This window comes from Corythoichthys intestinalis, chromosome 16 (assembly GCF_030265065.1).
Source record: "Corythoichthys intestinalis isolate RoL2023-P3 chromosome 16, ASM3026506v1, whole genome shotgun sequence".
NCBI classification, from domain to species: Eukaryota; Metazoa; Chordata; class Actinopteri; order Syngnathiformes; family Syngnathidae; genus Corythoichthys; species Corythoichthys intestinalis.
Genome location: NC_080410.1, coordinates 853983 through 873826, shown reverse-complemented (window position 1 = coordinate 873826; position 19844 = coordinate 853983). Strand labels below are relative to the sequence as shown.

The 19844-nt window shown below is 40.3% G+C and overlaps 1 protein-coding gene across 1 annotated transcript; it reads left to right on the top strand.

The window, feature by feature from the left end:
* Positions 1 to 217: 217 nt before the first annotated feature.
* Positions 218 to 11637, top strand: LOC130904900 (ADP-ribosylation factor-like protein 4D). Its single transcript, XM_057818001.1, has 2 exons — positions 218 to 781; positions 10755 to 11637. The coding sequence occupies exons 1-2, from the start codon at positions 344 to 346 to the stop codon at positions 10917 to 10919; spliced, it is 603 nt and encodes a 200-aa protein (XP_057673984.1). The 5' UTR covers positions 218 to 343; the 3' UTR covers positions 10920 to 11637.
* The last annotated feature ends 8207 nt before the right edge of the window (positions 11638 to 19844 follow it).

Here is a 19844-nt window from a genome sequence, read left to right as displayed (position 1 = left end):
ATAGGGGGTTATTTGCATATGTTTAGATTTTGGCATTCATCTAAATAGAGATTGTTTGGTATTAGATGCCTTCTTTTTGAAGTACGCCACCAATTTTAACATTACTTCATATTCATCCCATGGCATTTTTAACTAGAGCACATAAACAAGCATATCTAATTGGCCTGTGGTCTTTTTTTACTTGCCGACTCATGATATCCTCCCCCACTCTGTTCTTCTCCTGGCCTCCTCCACCGACTGACGCTGCAGTTGTCTGCCAGCTCCAGGCCACACCCTCCACCCTTACCAAAGCAAAGAAAGTCAGACAGGAGTGGAAAAGTCTTCCGCTGTTCTGGAAAGAAACATGGGCAACCAGTTTACAGACATTGGTCCCAACGCCACATTCCTCCCCAACCTCCGGTCCTCACACATTGTTGTGATAGGTTTGGACAATGCTGGGAAAACCTCACTCCTCTACAGACTCAAGCTGCGGGAATTTGTTGAGACAATCCCCACGAAAGGATTCAACATGGAACACATTAAAGTGTCCGTGGAGCACTCCAATACCTTTCATTTCCAGGTATGGGATGTTGGCGGTCAGGAGAAATTGAGGCCTCTCTGGAAGTCGTACACTCGGAGGACCGACGGCCTGGTGTTTGTGGTGGATGCAGCCGAGGCCGAGCGAATGGAGGAAGCTAAGGTGGAGCTTCACAGGATCAGTCGGTCTGCTGAGAATCAAGGGATGCCTGTGTTGGTTCTGGCCAACAAGCAGGATCTGGACTCAGCCATGTCAGCTTCAGAGGTAATCTATTTTTACATTGTGATTTAGTCTTAACCAGCTTATTGCTCTCCAGTCGCTGTGGTTGCCACATCTTCAACCACCCCCAGACTTTTACATCAGTAGTAGTGACATCATATGGAAGCCAAAAGGGGTCATAAAACATTTTGAAATAAATACTATATTGATATACAGATATACATATAACAGTACATGTACTCCAGTATCTAATCTGGCCCTTAAATTGTAATATAATGAAAAAGATTTTACAAGACGAAAGCATTTTTCATCAAGTCATGTTTTATTTCATAAAATCTTTTTCTACAATAGCCTATTTATTTATTTATTTATTTATTTATTTTAGCACAATGGCTTGGTTTCTGCAAATCAAATACACAAGGTAAAGGGGACGCATCAAATAGCAGAGGAGCAGGCGTACTGATATCTGTACTATCAGGCTATCAAATTTAATGAAACACTTTGAATTTTATTAGTGCACAAAATGATTGACAAAATACTAGTATGTTCAAAGCAAAAACAAAAACATGACTCTTGACATGAAAACATCACAAACAAACAAAAAGTGAAACAAAAAATGACAAATTATTTAGCCTTCTGCTGTTGATTTTAAATGATACGTCATTTCTTTTTTTTGTACTCTTGTCTACGTTCTCATTCTATTGTCGCACCCGTGCATCACATTTGTGATTTTACACTACTATGAAATGTGACACTAATGTTCTTTATGCCATGTTGCCTCTACAGTGGTATGAAAAAGTATCTGAACCTTTTGGAATTTCTCACATATTTGCATAAAATCACAATCAAGTGTGATCCGATCTTTTTCAAAATCACACAGATGAAAAAACAGTGTCTGCTTTAACTAAAGCCACCAAAACATGTATAGGTTTTCATATTTTAATGAGGATACTATGCAAACAATGACAGAAGGGTAGAAAAAAGGTAAGTGAACCTTGATATTTTGTGGCTACCCCTTTGGTAGCGGTAACTTCAACCAGACGCTTCGTGTGGCTGCAGGAACTAATCTTGGCCCATTCTTCTCTCCAAAACTGCTGTACTTCAGTCAGATTCCTATGATGTTTGGCATGAATCGCTTTCTTTAGGTCATGCCACAGCATCTCAAAGGGGTTCAAGTCTGGACTTTGACTTGGCCACTCCATAACGTGTATTTTGTTCTTCTGAAACCATTCTGAAGTTGATTTACTTTTGTGTTTTGGATCATTGTCTTTCTGCAGCATCCATCCTCTTTGTAGCTTCAACTGTCTGACAGACAGCCTCAGGTTTTCCTGCAAAACATCCTGATAAACGTTTGAATTCATTTCCATCATCCATCAATGATTACAAGTTGTCCAGGCACCGAGGGAGCATAACAGCCACAAATCATGATGCTCCTTCCACAATCTGTTCCATTTTTCCACCACACACAACATTGTGTGTTACTCCCAAACAATTCAACTTTGGTTTCATCAGACCACAAAATATTTTGCCAAAACGTCTGTGGAGTGTCCAAGTGCCTTTTTCTGAACATTAAATGAGCATCAATGTTTTCAGCAGTGGCTTTCTCTGTGGAGTTCTCCCCTGAACACCATTGTTGGCCATAGTTTTACATATAGTTAATGTCTGCACAGAGATGTTGGACAGTGCCCGTGATTTTTTAAAGTCTTTAGCAGACACACTAGGGTTCTTTTTTTACCTCTCTGACTAGTCTGCGCTGTACTCATGGCGTCATCTTTGGTGGACGGCCTCTCCTTGGGAGAGAAGCAACAGTCCCAAACTCTCTCCATTTGTAGACAAGTTATCTGACTGCCGACTGATTAACATCCTGACTTGTAGAGATGGTTTTATATCCTTTCCCAGCTTTATACAAATAACAATCCTTGATCACAGGTCTTCAGACAAATGTTTTGATCGAGCTATGATGCACATCATACAATGCTTCTCATCAAGACAATTTTTACCAGGTGTGTGTTTTATAAAGGGCAAGGCTGCTTTAAACCACTCATCAGTGATTGGGCACACACCTGACTTAAATTGTTTGGTAAAAATTGGTTTCAATTGCTCAATAAGTCTCCGTAGGCAGAGGATCCACTTACTTATCCCCCCCCCCCCCCCCCACCATTGTTTGCATGCTATGTTCATTAAAATATGAAAACCTCTAAATCTTTGGGTGGTTTTATTTAAAGCACTGTTTTTCCTCTGTGTGATTTTGACAAATATCAGATCACATTTGATGGTGATTTTATGCAGAAATGTGAGAAATTCTAAAAGGTTCAGATACTTTTTCATACCACTCTAGATCTGTAGTACTTCCTCATTCAAAGTGCATGTCAACCTTCCCATGAGCAAACCAGTTTCTTCTCCCATCAGATAGAGAACTAGCAGTTGAAAGAAATGAAATCAAGCCTGTTAAGTGGAGACAAACCAGTCCACAGCCTGTTTTAAAATGCCACATTGCCTAGACTCAGTCGGCATGCGAAAATAGCTCCCCGCATCCTAACCTTCAACCCATAGACCAGGGGTGTCCAAACTGGTTCTCGAGGGCACTGTGGGTCCTGTTTTTTCCCTACCAATCGAGCACAGACAGTTTAACCAATGAGGTTTCTGCTAAAACAAGCAGCACCTGACTGCAATCAACTGATTACACTTGGAAGACACCATTGGTGAAAAGGTGCCGTCTTGTTTTGTTGGAATGGAATCTATGGAGGTAGACTTGTGTCTTTATTATTCAATGAAAAATAAAGTTGCTTCAGTCAAAATACTGTATATATTTTCAATTAAAAATAAATTCGCTTCAATTAAAAAACAAAAAAAAAAGTGTTTGAATGCAAACATATATTTCAGACTTAAAAAAAAAAAGCATTTGAAAACTATTTTTCTTTTGATTCAAGTGACTTTTTTTATTTGAAGTTAAGTTGTATTAGATTGAAACAATTTTTTGGGTTGAAGTAATGTTGTTTTGAGTTTGGGCGACATTTTGTGTAGGACATCTGTGTCCTTATAATTCAATCAAAAAATAAATTGCGTCGAACAAAACAAAAAGGATTTTCAAAATAAAAAAAATCTTCAATCATAGAAAAAAAGTTTTTGAATGCAAAAAAATATTTGAGACTCAAAAATTTGCTTTTGAACACTTAATTTTTTATTGAAAATGTTTTCTTTGATTGGAGCAGTCATTTTTGTTTTTGTTTGTTTGTTTTGGCCATATTATAAGTATGACATTTGTGTCGAAATCATATAATCCCAAAAAAGATACTTTCAAAGAAAAAAATTTTATGCAAAAATAAGATTCCTCTTCCCTAAAATAATATTTAATTTTTGGGGGAAAATATTACTTTTATTTGAAATTATTATTTTTTTGTTTGAAGTGCAAAAACTTTTGAAGTCTTTTCATCATTATTATTATTGTTATTATTATTATTAAAGTAATAAAATTTTTGGGAATGTCTCACATTTCTACATAAAGTCACCATCAAATGTAATCTGATGTTTGTCGAAATCACACAAATGAAAATACAGTGTCTGCTTTAACTAAAACAGCCCAAATATTTATAGGTTTTCATATTTGAATGAAGATAGCATGCAAACAATGACAGAAGGGGGAAATATAAGTGAACCCTCTGCCTAAGGAGACTTAAGAGCAATTGAAACAAATTTTAACCAAACATTTTAAGTCAGGTGTGTGCCCAATCACTGATGAGTGGTTTTAAGCGGCTCTGCCCACTATAAAACACACCTGGTAAGAAATGTCTTGATGAGAAGCATTGTCTGATGTGCATCATGGCTCGATCAAAACAGTTGTCTGAAGACCTGTGATGAAAAGTTGTTGATTTGTATAAATCTGGGCAAGGATACGAAACCCATCTCTAAAAGTCTGGATGTTCATCAATCGACAGCCAGACAAGTTGTCTACAAATGGAGAGAGTTTGGCACTGTTGCTTCTCTCCCAAGGAGTGGATGCCCACCAAAGATGACAACAAGAGTTCAGCGCAGAATACTCAGAGAGGTAACCCTAGAGTGTCTGCTAAAGACTTACAAAAATCACTGGCACAGTCCAATATCTCTGTGCACACATCAACTATATGTAAAACTATGGCCAACAATGGTGTTCAGGGGAGAACTCCACAGAGAAAGCCACTGCTGTCTAAAAAAAACAAAAAAACATTGTTGCTCGTTTAATGTTCGCAAAAAGGCAACTGGACTCTCCACAAAGGTTTTGGCAAAATATTTTGTGGACTGATGAAACCAAAGTTGAATTGTTTGGGAGTAACACACAATGTCATGTATGGAGGAAAAGTGGAACCGCTCACCAACAGCAACACCTCATTCCCACCGTGAAGCATGGTGGAGGGAGCACCATGATTTGGGGCTGTTTTGCTACCTCTGGACCAGGACAACTTGCAACCATTAATGGCAGACAGAATTCAAAAGTTATCAGGATTTTTTTAAGGAAAACCTGAGGCCTTCTGTCATACAGTTGAAGCTAAAAAGAGGATGGATGTTGCAACAAGACAATGATCCAAAACACAGAAGTAACTCAACTTCAGAGTGGTTTCAGAGGAACAAAATAGACATTCTGGAGTGGCCAAGTCAACGTCCAGACTTGAACCCTATTGAGATGCTGTGGCATGACCTAAAGACAGCGGTTCATGCCAGACATCCCAGGAATGTGACTGAACTACAGCAGTTTTGTAGAGAGGCATGGGCAAAGATTGTGAGAAATTCCAAAAGGTTCAGGTTAGGGGTGTGGATCTCCATTACTGTGGCGATTAGAATGCATCTCGATGCCCTGCCAGCGATACGATACAATTTGCGATACACTGAATCCCTGCCCGATACGATACTTGCGATTAATCCACGTTTTCGATACGATGCGATATGATTCACCCTCCATCCCAATTTGATATGATACAATACAACCTGCTCCCGATACGATGTGATGCACTTCGATAAAGTGCGATATACCTGTTTGTGATGCTTTTTGATAGATTAGTTCAATCAAATGCGATTCAGTGTGAAGCAAAAATGATATATCGTATTTTATCTACCAAGCAAGCAAACAAACAAAAAAATAATATGGCAATTAAGTATGTTACAAAAGGCTTTGGTTTATTAATATAAGAGTAAAACAAAATAAATAAAGATACCTTAAAGATGCTGTACATGTAAACGTTACAGTAACATTAATCACTCCCAATGAGTGACTTAAAGTAACACTTTGCAATGTCTACATACCTGTCTGCCAGACAAATACCTAATATGAAATACACGCAACTGGTTGTGCAAAGAAGACCACAAACAACTTGACAGCGGCATCTGCTGTAAACTAACCACTCTCACAGAGTGCCTTAAGTGCAATGTCCATCTATATCCCAAATAGTAATATGAAAAACAATAACACATAATGACCTTTCACAATTAAGTCTATCTTTAACAAATCACAACTGCTTGTGAAAAGAAGAATACAAACAACTTGGCAGTGAAATCTGCTGTAAACTGACCACTCTCACACAGTGTCTTAAGTGCAATGTCCATATATAAAAAAAACAATAATTAATAACCTTTCACAAAAGTAGTAGCTTTACTGTTCTTGCCATAATAATCAGTTATCTTCTCTTCCTTCTCATCAGTCTTGTTGTTAGCCCCCTGCTCTGTCATTTTCGCGACGTCGATACCATGCTGTCTCTTCAAGTGAGTTCCCATGTTTGTTGTGCTGCCGTTGTAAGGTTTAGAAGCGCAGCATTCTTTACAAATAATGTGAAACTTGTCAAGTCTGCCATGTTTCTTGTAAAATCCATAGTACTGCCAAACGACGGATTTGAACTTTGAGGGTGCATTGAAAATCTTATCCGCTTCAGCGCCACTGCTGCTACCCTGCGCCATGTTAACTTGTAGCACTGGCTAATGGTGCATTCAAGACACCTCGGAGAAAAGGGACAGAATGCAGTACAACGTGGAAAATATCGATGCAACGTTGAAGATTACCGATAAAACACACAGCGAACAAATGCATCTTGATTTTACGCCGTCTTTGCACCGATGTACAGTGAATGAATCGATACACTCGCATCGCGCACCTTTTTATCTCGACCACAGTCCATATCGATATTTTCCACATCTCTAGTTCAGGTACTTTTTCATACAACTATATTTTCTTCGTGTCCCATTTTCAGCTGATTTTTTTTCCCTCTACAGTGATCCCTCGCTACTTTGTGCTTCAAACTTCGTGCCCTCAGTCTATCGCGGACAAACATTTTCAATGAAAAATTCAGTGTTCAAATGCAAAATTTTCACTCTTAAGATTTTGCAATCAAAAACTTTTTTTCTCAGACGTTTTTTTTTTCTTTTTTTTTTTTGATTGAAGTGATTTTTGTTTTGAAAATATATTTTTAAAGCAACTTATTTTTTGATTAAAATGAATTATAAATACACAAATGTCCTACCCAAAACCCTACTCAAAACAACATTACTTGGATCAAAAAAGTTGAATAAAATTTTTTAAAAATTCACTCCACAAAAAAATCAAAGATTTTTTTTCTTGTCAAATTTATTTTTGCATTCAGACACTTTAAAAAAAAAATTTTTTTTTTTTTAAATTGAAGTAACTTTTTTTATTAAAAATATAAATTTTGATTGAAGCAACTTTTTTTGATTGAAGCCACTTTTTTTTATTTTTTGTTAATAATAAAGACACAGATCTACCTCCATAGAAATCTAGCACTCACTGCGGCCCTATTTTGGATACCCCTGCCTTAGGTTCAATGTTGATAAGCTGAAGATCCACATTCAGGCGTTCCATCTTGCATTGTTTATTTATTTTTTCTCCATTAAACCAGAGGAAGTCGACAAGCGTGGCCCAAAAACGTACAAACACAATGCCACACCCCTCTAGTGGCTTGTCGGTGAATTAGAGAGCAACACGTTCCCTCACCACAGAACTATCAAATGCTCATTGACGCCGTAGTCACTTCGCCATCACAGCAACGCAGGAGCTTAAAGCCTGAGTTATGCTCCCACGTTGCGGTGACGGCGCAGTGATTATGGCGTCATTCGACATTCGATGGTTCTCCGGCCAGGTGTTGTACGGTTTTGGGGCATGCTTGTTGACTTCCTCTTGTCTAGTTTAACGGAGAAAAAATAAACAATGCAAGATGGAACGCTTGAATGTGGATCTTCAGTTCATCAAAACTGAATAAATGTTGATCATACAAATGTTGAGGCGCAGGCGATGCAGAAGACGGTTTCGAGGCGGTCTATCCAACTTTTGCTGCCGCATAGAGAGTTTTAGCCTCGGGTGAAAACCAACTAGCTGTGGCGGCTAGCTTCAAAATGGCGTCAACCACTGCGTTCAGAGTTTTGTCCGAGGTCTGCAAAGCCCTCCAGCCCGATTTGTTTGACGTGTTCTACAACCAGCCAGTTGGAAGCCATAGCAGATTTCTGGCGTCTATGGAACTTCCCAAACTGCGTTGGAAGCCTTGATGTTAACCTCATCATAAAAGCACCCAGGCACTCTCAATCAGTGATGATGTATCGTGTGTGAACTGTCTGTTGTTGAAAATTAAACATCAAAACAACTCTTTTGACTCCAAACCTGTGCTTTATTCTTCATCTACTTGAAGTGTGACACGTACAGTAAATAAGTCACAGACTCACAGCAAACAGATCTACACAATAAATGATGAAGTGCACCAACCAAAAATACGGCATAAAGTGATAAAAAGCTGGCAGTTTTTGGCTGACTGGGTCACCGCTTCGTGTGGACACTCGATTACGGACACACACGTCTTAGTGGTTCTTCCATTTTTTTTTTATGCAATCGCTGACCTTTCCATTTGGCACTCTAGATGATGTCTTGACGAGACTTGGTTCATTTTTGCGTGTACAATGGCGGTGATTTCGAGCTGAACCAGAAACAACAGTCTGAGCAGACCAATCACAGTCCATTTCCGTCACGTCATATGCGTCAATGTGATGCTAGGGTTTGAAAATTCAATAGGACCGCGTCAGGCTCCGGCGCAAGGTCGTAAATCGTGTCTTCCTTGACGGCGCAGGTCTGACGCGGAAGCATAACTCGGCCTCAACTCAGGCTTTAAAGACGTAGACTTCTCAGGTAGAATCTGTTGTAGTGAACCTTCCTAGTGAACCTAAATAACTTTTTACTTAAAATACTCCTAAATTATGGAGGTAGACTTGTGTTTTTATTATTCAATCAAACGTCACTTCAATTAAAAAAAAAAAAAATGTGCCTGAATGTAAAAATAAATTTGAAACTAAAAAAAAAAATGCATTTGAAAGCTATTTTTCTTTGATTTTTGTTTTGATTGAAGTTGAACAATTCGAACCATTGTTCTAGGTTTGTATGGGTCCTTGAAAATGCTTGGATTTTACTGTCGTTTTAAAGATTTGAAAAATACTTAAATTTGCATATAGTCACTGAAAAAACTTGCAAGTGTTAGGCAAACCATATTTCGCCGCACCCTCTCTAAAAACATAAAATATTAAATAAAGGACTATACAATAAATTTGCCTCATCACTGCTACACGCTCATTCTGAAGTTGCTCTCCCTTGATGTCCCGCGTCACATCAAGTACAGTGTTTTTGAGTCCGTGCGTGAGTAGTCTTTTTTTTTCAGCGATCCTGATTCAAGTGTGGATTTTTCGAACAATATTGTCGATCCAGAGGAAGTACAGTATCTGACATAAAGCCATACTGTATATGTTTGGTCGTATTTGGAGGAGGAGGAAGATTCAGAACGAGAAAAAAGCATCAGGGACAACAAACACGAGGCTGATGACTTGAGCAGACAGCATGGGCAACACAAAATGTCATCATTTTTTGTTTTTTTCTCCAATCTCCAATATATTTACAGGATATTCTTTATATCCAAGTATTTTTTCCCTGATTGCTATATAAATTGTATGGTCATGACAAAAGTCTTGTGCTAAATGAAATTTGAAATATCAAAAATGCATTCATTCAGTACGACAGGGCTAAATTACAGCATAATGGTCAAAACTGCCGACTTCATAAACCTTCCAGACGGTATTTTATGCTACCGGAGGTAGTCCAGCTCTCGTCATTTCCCTGCGGGGACTCTGAGACAGAGGAAAGAGCATTAACAAAAGAGGAAGGTGAGAGCTAGGATACATGCTAACCCGAACCGAGCAGCTTGTCCAAGTCTCTTCCTCGCCTTTCGCACACAAAAAAAAATCACACTAAACTGCCTCGACTCGTGTCACACAGGGCAGCGGGGGTGATAGCCTTCACCGATCGGCCAGCCCCCGGTGGCGAGCAAGTTTCGGCTCCTAGTTTCCCATTTTCATGGCGCAGGATTAAAAAAGTTGAATAAATATATTGATTGCTTCCACACACATCCAAGCGGTCCATTTCATTCAGGGGCATAAAATACCACTTGTAATACGAAATAAACATGCTTTCTTGTGTCATATGCAAACAAAATATTAAACAACCAAATAAAATGACAAAACTACAGATATTTACAAGGAAACATTCAATTCCTGTCACCTAGAGCCACAGCAAAAAAAAAAAAAAAAAAAAAAAAAGAATACTTGATGGATGTAACAAAGATAACATGACCAGTTAAGAAAGCTCGCTACAACACAAAAAAAATACGACGAGTCAACACTAGCGGTAATGATGAAAAATACTTTTTGGAGGTGACCATATGTGACTCTTCCAATCATTGGGGGGCGATTGACACATTAATCATTTTTTATTTTTAAGGCACAGGAGTTGCAAACTGGGTGAATGTTGTGTCTGTTCAAATCTTTATGTGTGGCGTTTGTGTTCCTTCCGTGCGTTACATTATCACAGTCCAAAAGATATCAAAGCAACGTTATTGATGTTTCTTTTTTTTGTAAACCGTTGTTTTGTGAAAAAGAAAAACAAAGATGCTACGATGCTATTCAAATGGATGTTTGGATAATGTGGCTAATATTGCGGTTTGAACTCTCGCAGGTGGAGAAAGTTCTCTCTCTTCAGGAAATGAGCTCTTCCACGCTATACCACACACAAGGCTGCTCAGCGCTGGATGGTCAGGGACTTCAATTGGGCCTAGAGAAACTCTATGAAATGATTCTGAAGCGGAAGAAGATACTTCGACAGAGCAAAAAGAAGAAATGAGCAAGAGAATGATAGTGTAAGACCCTGTTGGGAATGTGATTGTATGTCAAGTTCAACAGTGGAATAAATTGCAAGTCAGTCACTCATTTGGAAGGATACATGTCGTTATCTTAAGACTTGGAACGAATCAAATGAGATTTGTGCTAACGGCATTCATGCAGAGTTTAGCTCTTGAGCATTCCTCAGGTTCCTTGTTTACCACTTCAAGAAACTCACGACTCTACTAAGGCAGGACAGATGTGAACCTGTGCAATGAATGATAAACACTCACTGATGCACTAATGCCAGTGTCCAACGACTCCTTATCCAGAGTATTCAGTGGTTTTAAAGTATCTATTTCACTGTATTATTTATGTTGCATGTTGTCACCTAGTAGGTAGACGTGAATGTAGTTAGAAAAAAAAATAAACAACTTCACACCTATTGATTTTTTTTTTTTTTATAGGCTTCAGTATTTTGAACGATAGATATGATCTGTTATGAAATGTGTGTGTGGGTGGGTGTGTATGCATGAATGAGCCGGCTGGCAAACACTAGGGGCGTATTCCACAAAAGTGGATAAAGTAAACACTCAAAAGCAATTTAGTATGTTATATTTTTTAAACAATGTTTATTCTTTAACAATGCAGATCAACATACATACATACTGTACATACATAGACTCACATACATAGACCAGACCCGGCGGCATGGGCGGGCATTAGGGGGCCAGGCCCGCCCTGAGAGACTGCTGTGCCCGCCCTAGCTCGATTAGAATGTACTGTGTAATTTTTTTTAATCTTCCACAAAACACACTGTCATTAGACACACATGCACATACAAGGAGAGGACGAACTCTCTATTCATCCTATCTTGAGCCGTTGTCATTCAATTCAACCAATCTGAGCACCGAACGAAGGCAATTCCTAGCCAATCACAGATAAGGGGGGCGGGCCGAGTCGCCGGCCATTGGGTGCTCATGTTTATCAGTGCATATGTTATGTTTACGCTGAACCACTTTAGTTGAATAAATGCACACAGAACGGCACCATTGTTTTTCGCATACCTGTCAAGTTGGACGGTTTCGGCGTAATTTGTACAAGTAAGCACTGATTTTTTAATGCGTACGCCGTATGTTCAAAATCTGTACGTTTATGGTGCATTACATTTTTTTTTTCTCCGTTCGGACTTTGTCACCGTTTCGGCACCGAGGCATTGTTACGTTGGTTGAATGTCGCGAGAAAAGTCAGAGACTGAGAGAGAAAAGTGTTTTGACGCTGTAGCAAACGCGATGCTAGGCTAAGTGGCGCCAATATTTCCTGACTGTAGCCGACAGCCTACAATCTGCGCCTAGATATCATATGCTTATAGAACTACATGCGAAATGACAGACGGCAACGTTAATGAATGGCCGCCATTTTGAACAAGTAGACTTCTCAGAAAGGCTCTGTTGTAGTGAACCTTCCTAGCGAACTTAAGTAACTTTTTATCTAAAATACTCCTAAATCGGCAACATCTTGACTTGAATCTATCTTTAAATAATGAAAAAGTTTTAAAACTTGAACATGCCGAAAGTAGACAGAAGGAAACTAATACAAAACGGTAGCAATTTTAACAACTTTAACAGTTGATTCACAACATTAAACGATTTCCAAACATAGCAAAGGTTACTATGTTTTTTTTGTTTTGTTTTGTTTTTTTAAATGAAAAAAAAAACATGAAAGTTAACACCAGTTACCAGTAACTAATTACTCTTACCTTCAGGTAACTGAGTTACAAACTCAATTACTTTTTGGGAGAAGTAATTTGTAACTAATTAAATTAAATTAAAGTCTGCAGAATGAAAAGTGATGAAAGCCGAGATTTCATTCTGCCAATTTGTTGCCAAACACAATTTGCCCGCAACTATTGCTGATCACTTCTCAGAATTAGCAAAAGAAATGTTCCCTGACTCAAAGATTTCATCAGTAAGTTAATTTTATTTTTATTTTTTAATTTATAATTGGACACACTAACGAACTACCTTCAAGACAAACAGAATAGCGAGCTGAAGTGCAGCCATCAAGACATGATAAAAATCGCCAAAAGTGCTACATACAGTTATAACAAAAGTCACTGTTAAATTTTAGTAATCATGATGTAGCTGAAGATATTGATTGTTCTTTGATTGCACCAGGTTATATGTTACAATACTATCAATAAATTCATATTATTTTAAAAATGGAGTTTTATTTTTGTTTCATATTGCACGCTATATAGAATGTTGTAAGATTAGTCACCAATTTGTAAGGGCAGATGTCACTATTTATAAGATTGCGAATGGCCTCGGGTTGACAGGTATGTTTTCGTTTGGCTTATAGATTTTACGATGAACTCCCACTTGTAACTTCAGTGACAGAAAATATTTCAGTGCACTGATGTAGTAATGTACGGGTAATAATGCCACTGTTCAGGCTAAATTTACGTCGAAGAAGTGTGCCCCCCCCCCCCCCCCCCCCAAAAAAAAAAAAAATGTAATGCCCCCCCTGTAATCTCTTTCTGCAGCCGGGTCTGACATAGACTGATAGGTACATAAAAAAACATAACTCTAGGGGTTCAAAAAAATTAAAATACCAAACATAGTACACACATTAACAGTCTTAATTGCCTCATTCGTCAAAATATAATGTTTGAACTTGATGCAGAATGCAGTAAAACATGTCTTTCTTCCACTAAATTTGCTCCTGTGAATATGAAATTTGGCCATTATAATCATCAACTCAATAAGATACATATATGGCATCAGATTTAAGCAGATTGTCCTCAAAGAAAATAACAATACGCTCTTCCAAAATAAAAGAAATCACTTATCAATGTGCCTTATCACAAACTTACAAAAGTTGAACCAAAAAGATCTGTCCGTGGGACAGTGCCAAAATAAATGTATAAGAGACTCTTGGGCTGCAGAACAGAATGTACAGCCTGCATCAATGTTTTTATTGAAACTTTTTCACGATAAAATATCTAGCTGGAAACTTATTTAGTTCTGTTTGAAATTAAACACTGGTTTGGCAAAATCAAGATTTTCTTCCATGGAATGTCCTCCACATATCTAGACCAAAAGGCAGTCACTAAGACAAAAGTGTCCTTATTTTGTTCTGAATTTTGGAGGGAATATATTTACCTTTATGAGTGCATGTTGGAAATAACAAAAAGGACAATTTCCTAACAAAAAGGAAAATTTCCTAACATCAAGTCTCGACTGGGATTTAAAAAAACATACATACCCAGAAGGTACAGCACCAATAACATTGGCATAATTCCGTGGAATAGCATACTTTGTTAAAATTTCTTGTTAGAAGTAGTCCATCCCTTCTAAACAATTGATCAACCCAAACAATCTTTTTATTAAACCATTGTTCCAAAAATAGTCCTGTGTTTAAATAGATTGCCCTTGTTATTCCATATATCATTATGAGGAAAATAATTGTGTTTATAAATGAGAGACCATGCTGGAAAAAAAGATTGTCAATGAAATAAAGCCATTTTCATAGGGATTCTGGATTGGCAGACTGGGGTGGTGGTCCCCCTTTTTAGGAAGGGTGGCCGGAGGGTGAGTTATAGAGGGATCCAACTCCTCAACCTCCCTGGTAAAGTCTATTCAGGGGTGCTGGAGAGGAGGGTCCGTCGGGAAGTCGAATCTCTGATTCAGGAGCAGCAGTGTGGTTTTTGTCCCGGCCGTGGACTCAATTCAAAACATTTAATGGTCTCAAACAAAAAATACAAGTGTTTTGTTGTTGTTGTCTTTTTATTTGGCTAACAAGCAAAAATAACATTGCCATCATATAAACATTCATTATAGTACATAATATTAATGTGGTTACTTCTTACTGATCTGAAGAAATGTTGTATAAAATCTTTACTGTTTGTAAAGTGAGGCAGGGCACACAGTTGATTGCTCCTGCTCTCTTAGCAGGTATGTTTACCACATGTGCAAAACATCCTATTAGTGGTTCGAGTCCATCTGTGTTACGTCCTGAATTAAAAATATTTGCAGCATTATCAAAAGTCATTGGTATGGATTGATTTGGCCTGCTTAACTTCCATTCAGTCATGGCGGTTTTTAATTCATCGATGTAGTATATGGACTACGTATCCCATGATCACTCTGGGCTCGCGTAGCCAATGGCATGGGACTTAGGGGGATCTAACGTAGCACATCTAGTTTGCTATTTGATGATGTCTTGTGTGCGCGAGTGTTGTCGGAGCATTAAAGAAGTTCACAAACGCCACAGAAGTCACGTCTGCGCATTACTGCACAACACCAGCATTTGACAATCGACTTTCATAAACAGGACAAGTTTGAAGTACAGCGCTTTTAATTTGCCACTCATTGTTCATCATGTAGCCATGAGATAGCTATCAGTGTCGTCCCGGGGTGTCCAGCAGCCAAGTCGGCAACAATATATTGGTGGACTTTGTTGTACATATCCAGAAAGACAGTCTTTGTTAAATATGTACGAGTGAGGATAGCATATCAGCTCACCCAAAATGCTGCCAAAAAACGGATCTGTATGACATTGAAACCAGCAAGCCGCCTCTTTAAGTTTCTGTCTTTCTCCATGAGCAGTGTTCCTCGTACGCCACACCTCCCAACTTTCAGGCAGTTTGGGGGAGGAGTGGAGGAGGGGCACTGCTAGCAGCAGAGTTTGTTTTTCGAAGGCAAAGCTGCGCTGGACATTTTAGCAAGAGAGACGACAAAAACAAATTCGGAACATACATTTTGCGAGCTTTTCATTTGGATTGGATGTTTTTGCGTATTGAATAGAAGAGGGTGTATTGATGTAACGGGTACATGCAGGGTCCGTTGTGGAGCGTGGAAACCTCCCTGCCGATTCCTTCATGTAAGGACGCTAACGGCTGTGCCCTTGGCTCGAGCTTATTAGCGCAGTGGTTATCCTCCTTGCCTGCCGAGTGGAAACGTCATGCCGCCCGGGTTCGCGTCCCGGCCTGGTCAGAGGTGGGAGCGGACCGCGGGGCGGCGCTGACACACCGGTTACAATGGTGCCGTGAACCTGGATCGGCAGCGAAGGTTTCGGGGGGTGAGTGTAACGGGTACACGCAGGGTCCGTTGTGGAGCGTGGAAACCTCCCTGCTGATTCCTTCATGTAAGGACGCTAACGGCTGCGCCCTTGGCTCGAGCTTATTGGCGCAGTGGTTATCCTCCTTGCCTGCCGAGTGGAAACGTCATGCCGCCCGGGTTCGCGTCCCGGCCTGGTCAGAGATGGGAGCGGACCGCGGGGCGGCGCTGACACACCGGTTACAATGGTGCCGTGAACCTGGATTGGCAGCGAAGGTTTCGGGGGGTGAGTGTAACGGGTACACGCAGGGTCCGTTGTGGAGCGTGGAAACCTCCCTGCTGATTCCTTCATGTAAGGACGCTAACGGCTGCGCCGTTGGTTCGAGCTTATTGGCACAGTGGTTACCGTCCTTGCCTGCCGAGTGGAAAAATCATGCCGCGCGGGTTCACGTCCCAGCCTGGTCAGAGGTGGGAGCGGACCGCGGGGCGGCGCGGACACACCGGTTACATTGAACTGTTCAATAGAAAACCGAGTATTGTTGTATCCTTACTCTACACCCCCGGCAGGGTACTCGAGGGTGCATGGGAGTTCACTCAACCAGTCTACATGTGTTTTGTGGATTTTGAGAAGGCGTGTGCCTCAGGGAGTGTTCCGGGAGTACGGAGAACCGAGCCCCTTGGTAAGGGCTGTTTCTTCCCTGTATGACCGGTGTCAGAGTTTGGGCCGCATTGCTGGCTGTAAGTCGAATTGGTTCCAAGGATGCCCTATGTCACCGATTCTGTTCATAATTTTCATGGACAGAAATTCAAGGTGCAGCCAAAGTGTTGAGGGGGTCCGGTTTGGTGGCCCCTGCTCTGCTTTTTGCAGATGATGTGATGCTGTTGGCTTCATCAAGCCGTGACCTCCAACTCTCACTGGAGCAGTTCTAAGCCGAGTGTAAAGCGTTTGGGATGAAGATCAGCACCTCCAAATCAGAGACCATGGTCCTCAGTCGGAAAAGGGTGGCGTGGCCTCTCCGGGTCGGGGATAAGATCCTGCCCCAAGTGCTTGTTCACGAAGGACCTTATCAATATCATAACTGCAAACCAGAAAAAATGACACCTCCCTTATTGTTATGGAGTATCAAATGATTACTGCCAATTCTGTTTGATAATCGCAGAATGTACATCTATTAGAATGCAATATTAGACTCACGGTACGTTGAATGATCACGATGGGAGTATGTCATACTCCCATGTGAGACATTAAAACTGTTCAGATCTTTCGGACACTCAGATCTCCATTCTTCATGTCGAGCAGCTGAACAGGACAGGTTAAAAAAGAAAGGGAAAAAGAATGTAATATTAGCCCCATATTACCCCAAGATTTCAGGGTTAAATGAAGACAGGAGAGGAGTTCCGAATCACAAGTTTACTTGAATTCCATTCACGTTAATACAGGTGTGTGTGTGGTAGGCTTGCCACCCGTCCCTTGAAATAGGGAATCATTCCGTAATTGGGAATTAAAAGTTGAGTTCCGTATTTAACTAATACGGAACGCAGTTTATTCCGTATTTCACAATTGTCCCATGGGGTGACCCGTGGCTCTCGTAGCGGGCGGCGGTGTGCCCAGCACATGCACGTCTGTCACACACAAACACACACCTCCTGCGCTCATGAGTGACCACTGAGCCAACAATAATGAACAAAAAGGGCAGGAGATATTAAAGACAGCAAGATAGTTATCTGCCTGCCCGCTGCTGTCTGCCCTGCACTGCGCTCCACTTCTGGGTTCGTTACCTAGTTACCTCGCTCGCTCTGTTCAGTGCACCACCCCGCGCGTTTATAAAACAAAAATGTCTTCTTCAGCAGCAGAAGCTCAGGACTTCCCACCTCATCCTCAAAAGGGGAAACGTCTCCAAAAAATAGAGTGGAGTGGGCAGAGGGGAACCCGTGGCTCGATAGTCACTGATGATGATTATAAAGCGAACTGCAAGGCAGGCAGGAAAGTTTTTGCAGCGTCTCACGGAGGTGTAAAACAGCATGCTGCAGGGGACCTCCATAAATGGAATATAAGATCCCAGAAGAACCTTCGTCACAATTATTTGTACCTGAAACATCCCCTGAGCTTGATTTGGTATATTATTATGCTCTTGCATTGATAGGAGCATAGGTAGGCTATTTCAGCTGCTACTATGGTTGATTATTTTCAGGAATGTTGATTTTTTTTTTTTTTTAATGCATTTAGTATCAATCAATATGGAATGAATTTATGTACCCATAAAGAACATCTTATTCTGTTACACTAACTAATGCTCCTCATTTGGAATCATTCCTAATAGATTAACAGCAAATAAACACTGAATAAATAGTCCTACTGCAGACATATACTATCTCTTGATTGATTGATAGTGAATTTGACATAATCCCACTCCTACCCTCTAAATTATTGCAGCTGAGGTGACACAGGTATACCACACAGTAAAACGTAGCCAGTCGACACAGGATCAATCAGAAGATTTTTATGTGATTCCAAAATGGTGAAGAAAATGACTTTGGGGAAAACAAAGCAAGAGGCACTGTTGAAACAAGTCCTGGGTCCACAGGCAGTGGGTGATGTGCTCAAGATCTTAACGTCACCCATCCCATTCTCCATACAGACCAATGCCTCGAATAAAATGAGCAGGAAGATGCTTCCCTTTGCTGTCCAGTACTTCAGTCCAGAGTCTGGGCTCACCAACAAAATGCTGGACTTCATTGAGAATGCAGACGAGACACCTGCTGGAATTGTAGCTCTCCTGGAACATTCCCTTAGGAAATTTGGCTTGTTAATGGATCACGTGACCGGATTCAGTGCCAACAACACTGTTAATTACACACAATGTTAATTACGATATTCACAACTTCGTTTTCACTAACCTGCAGAAAAAAACAAAACAATCAGCTGCAAGGAAACTGCCATGCCCACATAGTGCACAATACAGTTTTCTCATCTAAAAATAGATACATTTCTATGCATTCTAGGAGTTTTGGGGATGCCTCTTTTTTTTTCGCCCATAAGGCTTTGGGCGCGAGGGGGGCGTCCCTTATTTCTGTTTCTGAAAGGTGGCAACCCTAGTGTGTGGTTTTGAAGGAATAACACAAGACATTGCCATTATGAGTTAGAGCAGATGCCTAGCGAACACAGCATAACAAAGAGAAAGACAATATAGCTGTTACAATAGTACTATCAATAAGATTCCCTTAACTAAAGTATAACAATGACTTATCAAGTATTAAGATGATAGTAGGGCACTCACTTGGTGTTGGACGCACACAATAACTTGGGATAGAACAAGGAATTGTTCCTAGTTCGGATGGAATGAGCAGAGAGCAACCTCCTCTCTTTGCAATAATGTTTCTTAAAACGGGGGAAAAGCTTGAGAACGATAAACCGATACGACCTGATATCCGGTTTTACAGGTGAGAGATACAGCTGTATCGATAGTAAACTTATCATTCGACACTAAATAGCCATTAAATATTCAATGAACCGATAGTAGAGATAGAATTCGGCTATCGCGAGCACAAGAATCGGGTTCTAATGTCTAGTTCAATGCATTGCTTAATATGACAATAATTTAGCTTTTACTTCACATGCGACCCCCTTGAGGAAAAGCGGCATGGAAAAAGAATGAATGAATGCTGCGCTTGTGTCATTTACCACACAGCGCACTTAGATTGTGACCGCACGCATGATATAATGTGGACAAGCAACACTCACAGTCGTGGGTTCCTCAACTTCCTTTGCATTTCGGCAGAACCGCTTGTAGTCGCCGTCATTAACCGATCGTCACATAACACCGCGAGAGCGAACAAAACCACTGTAACGCACGCTCCGCAGCGTTTTCTTCACAGCCGCAAACAAA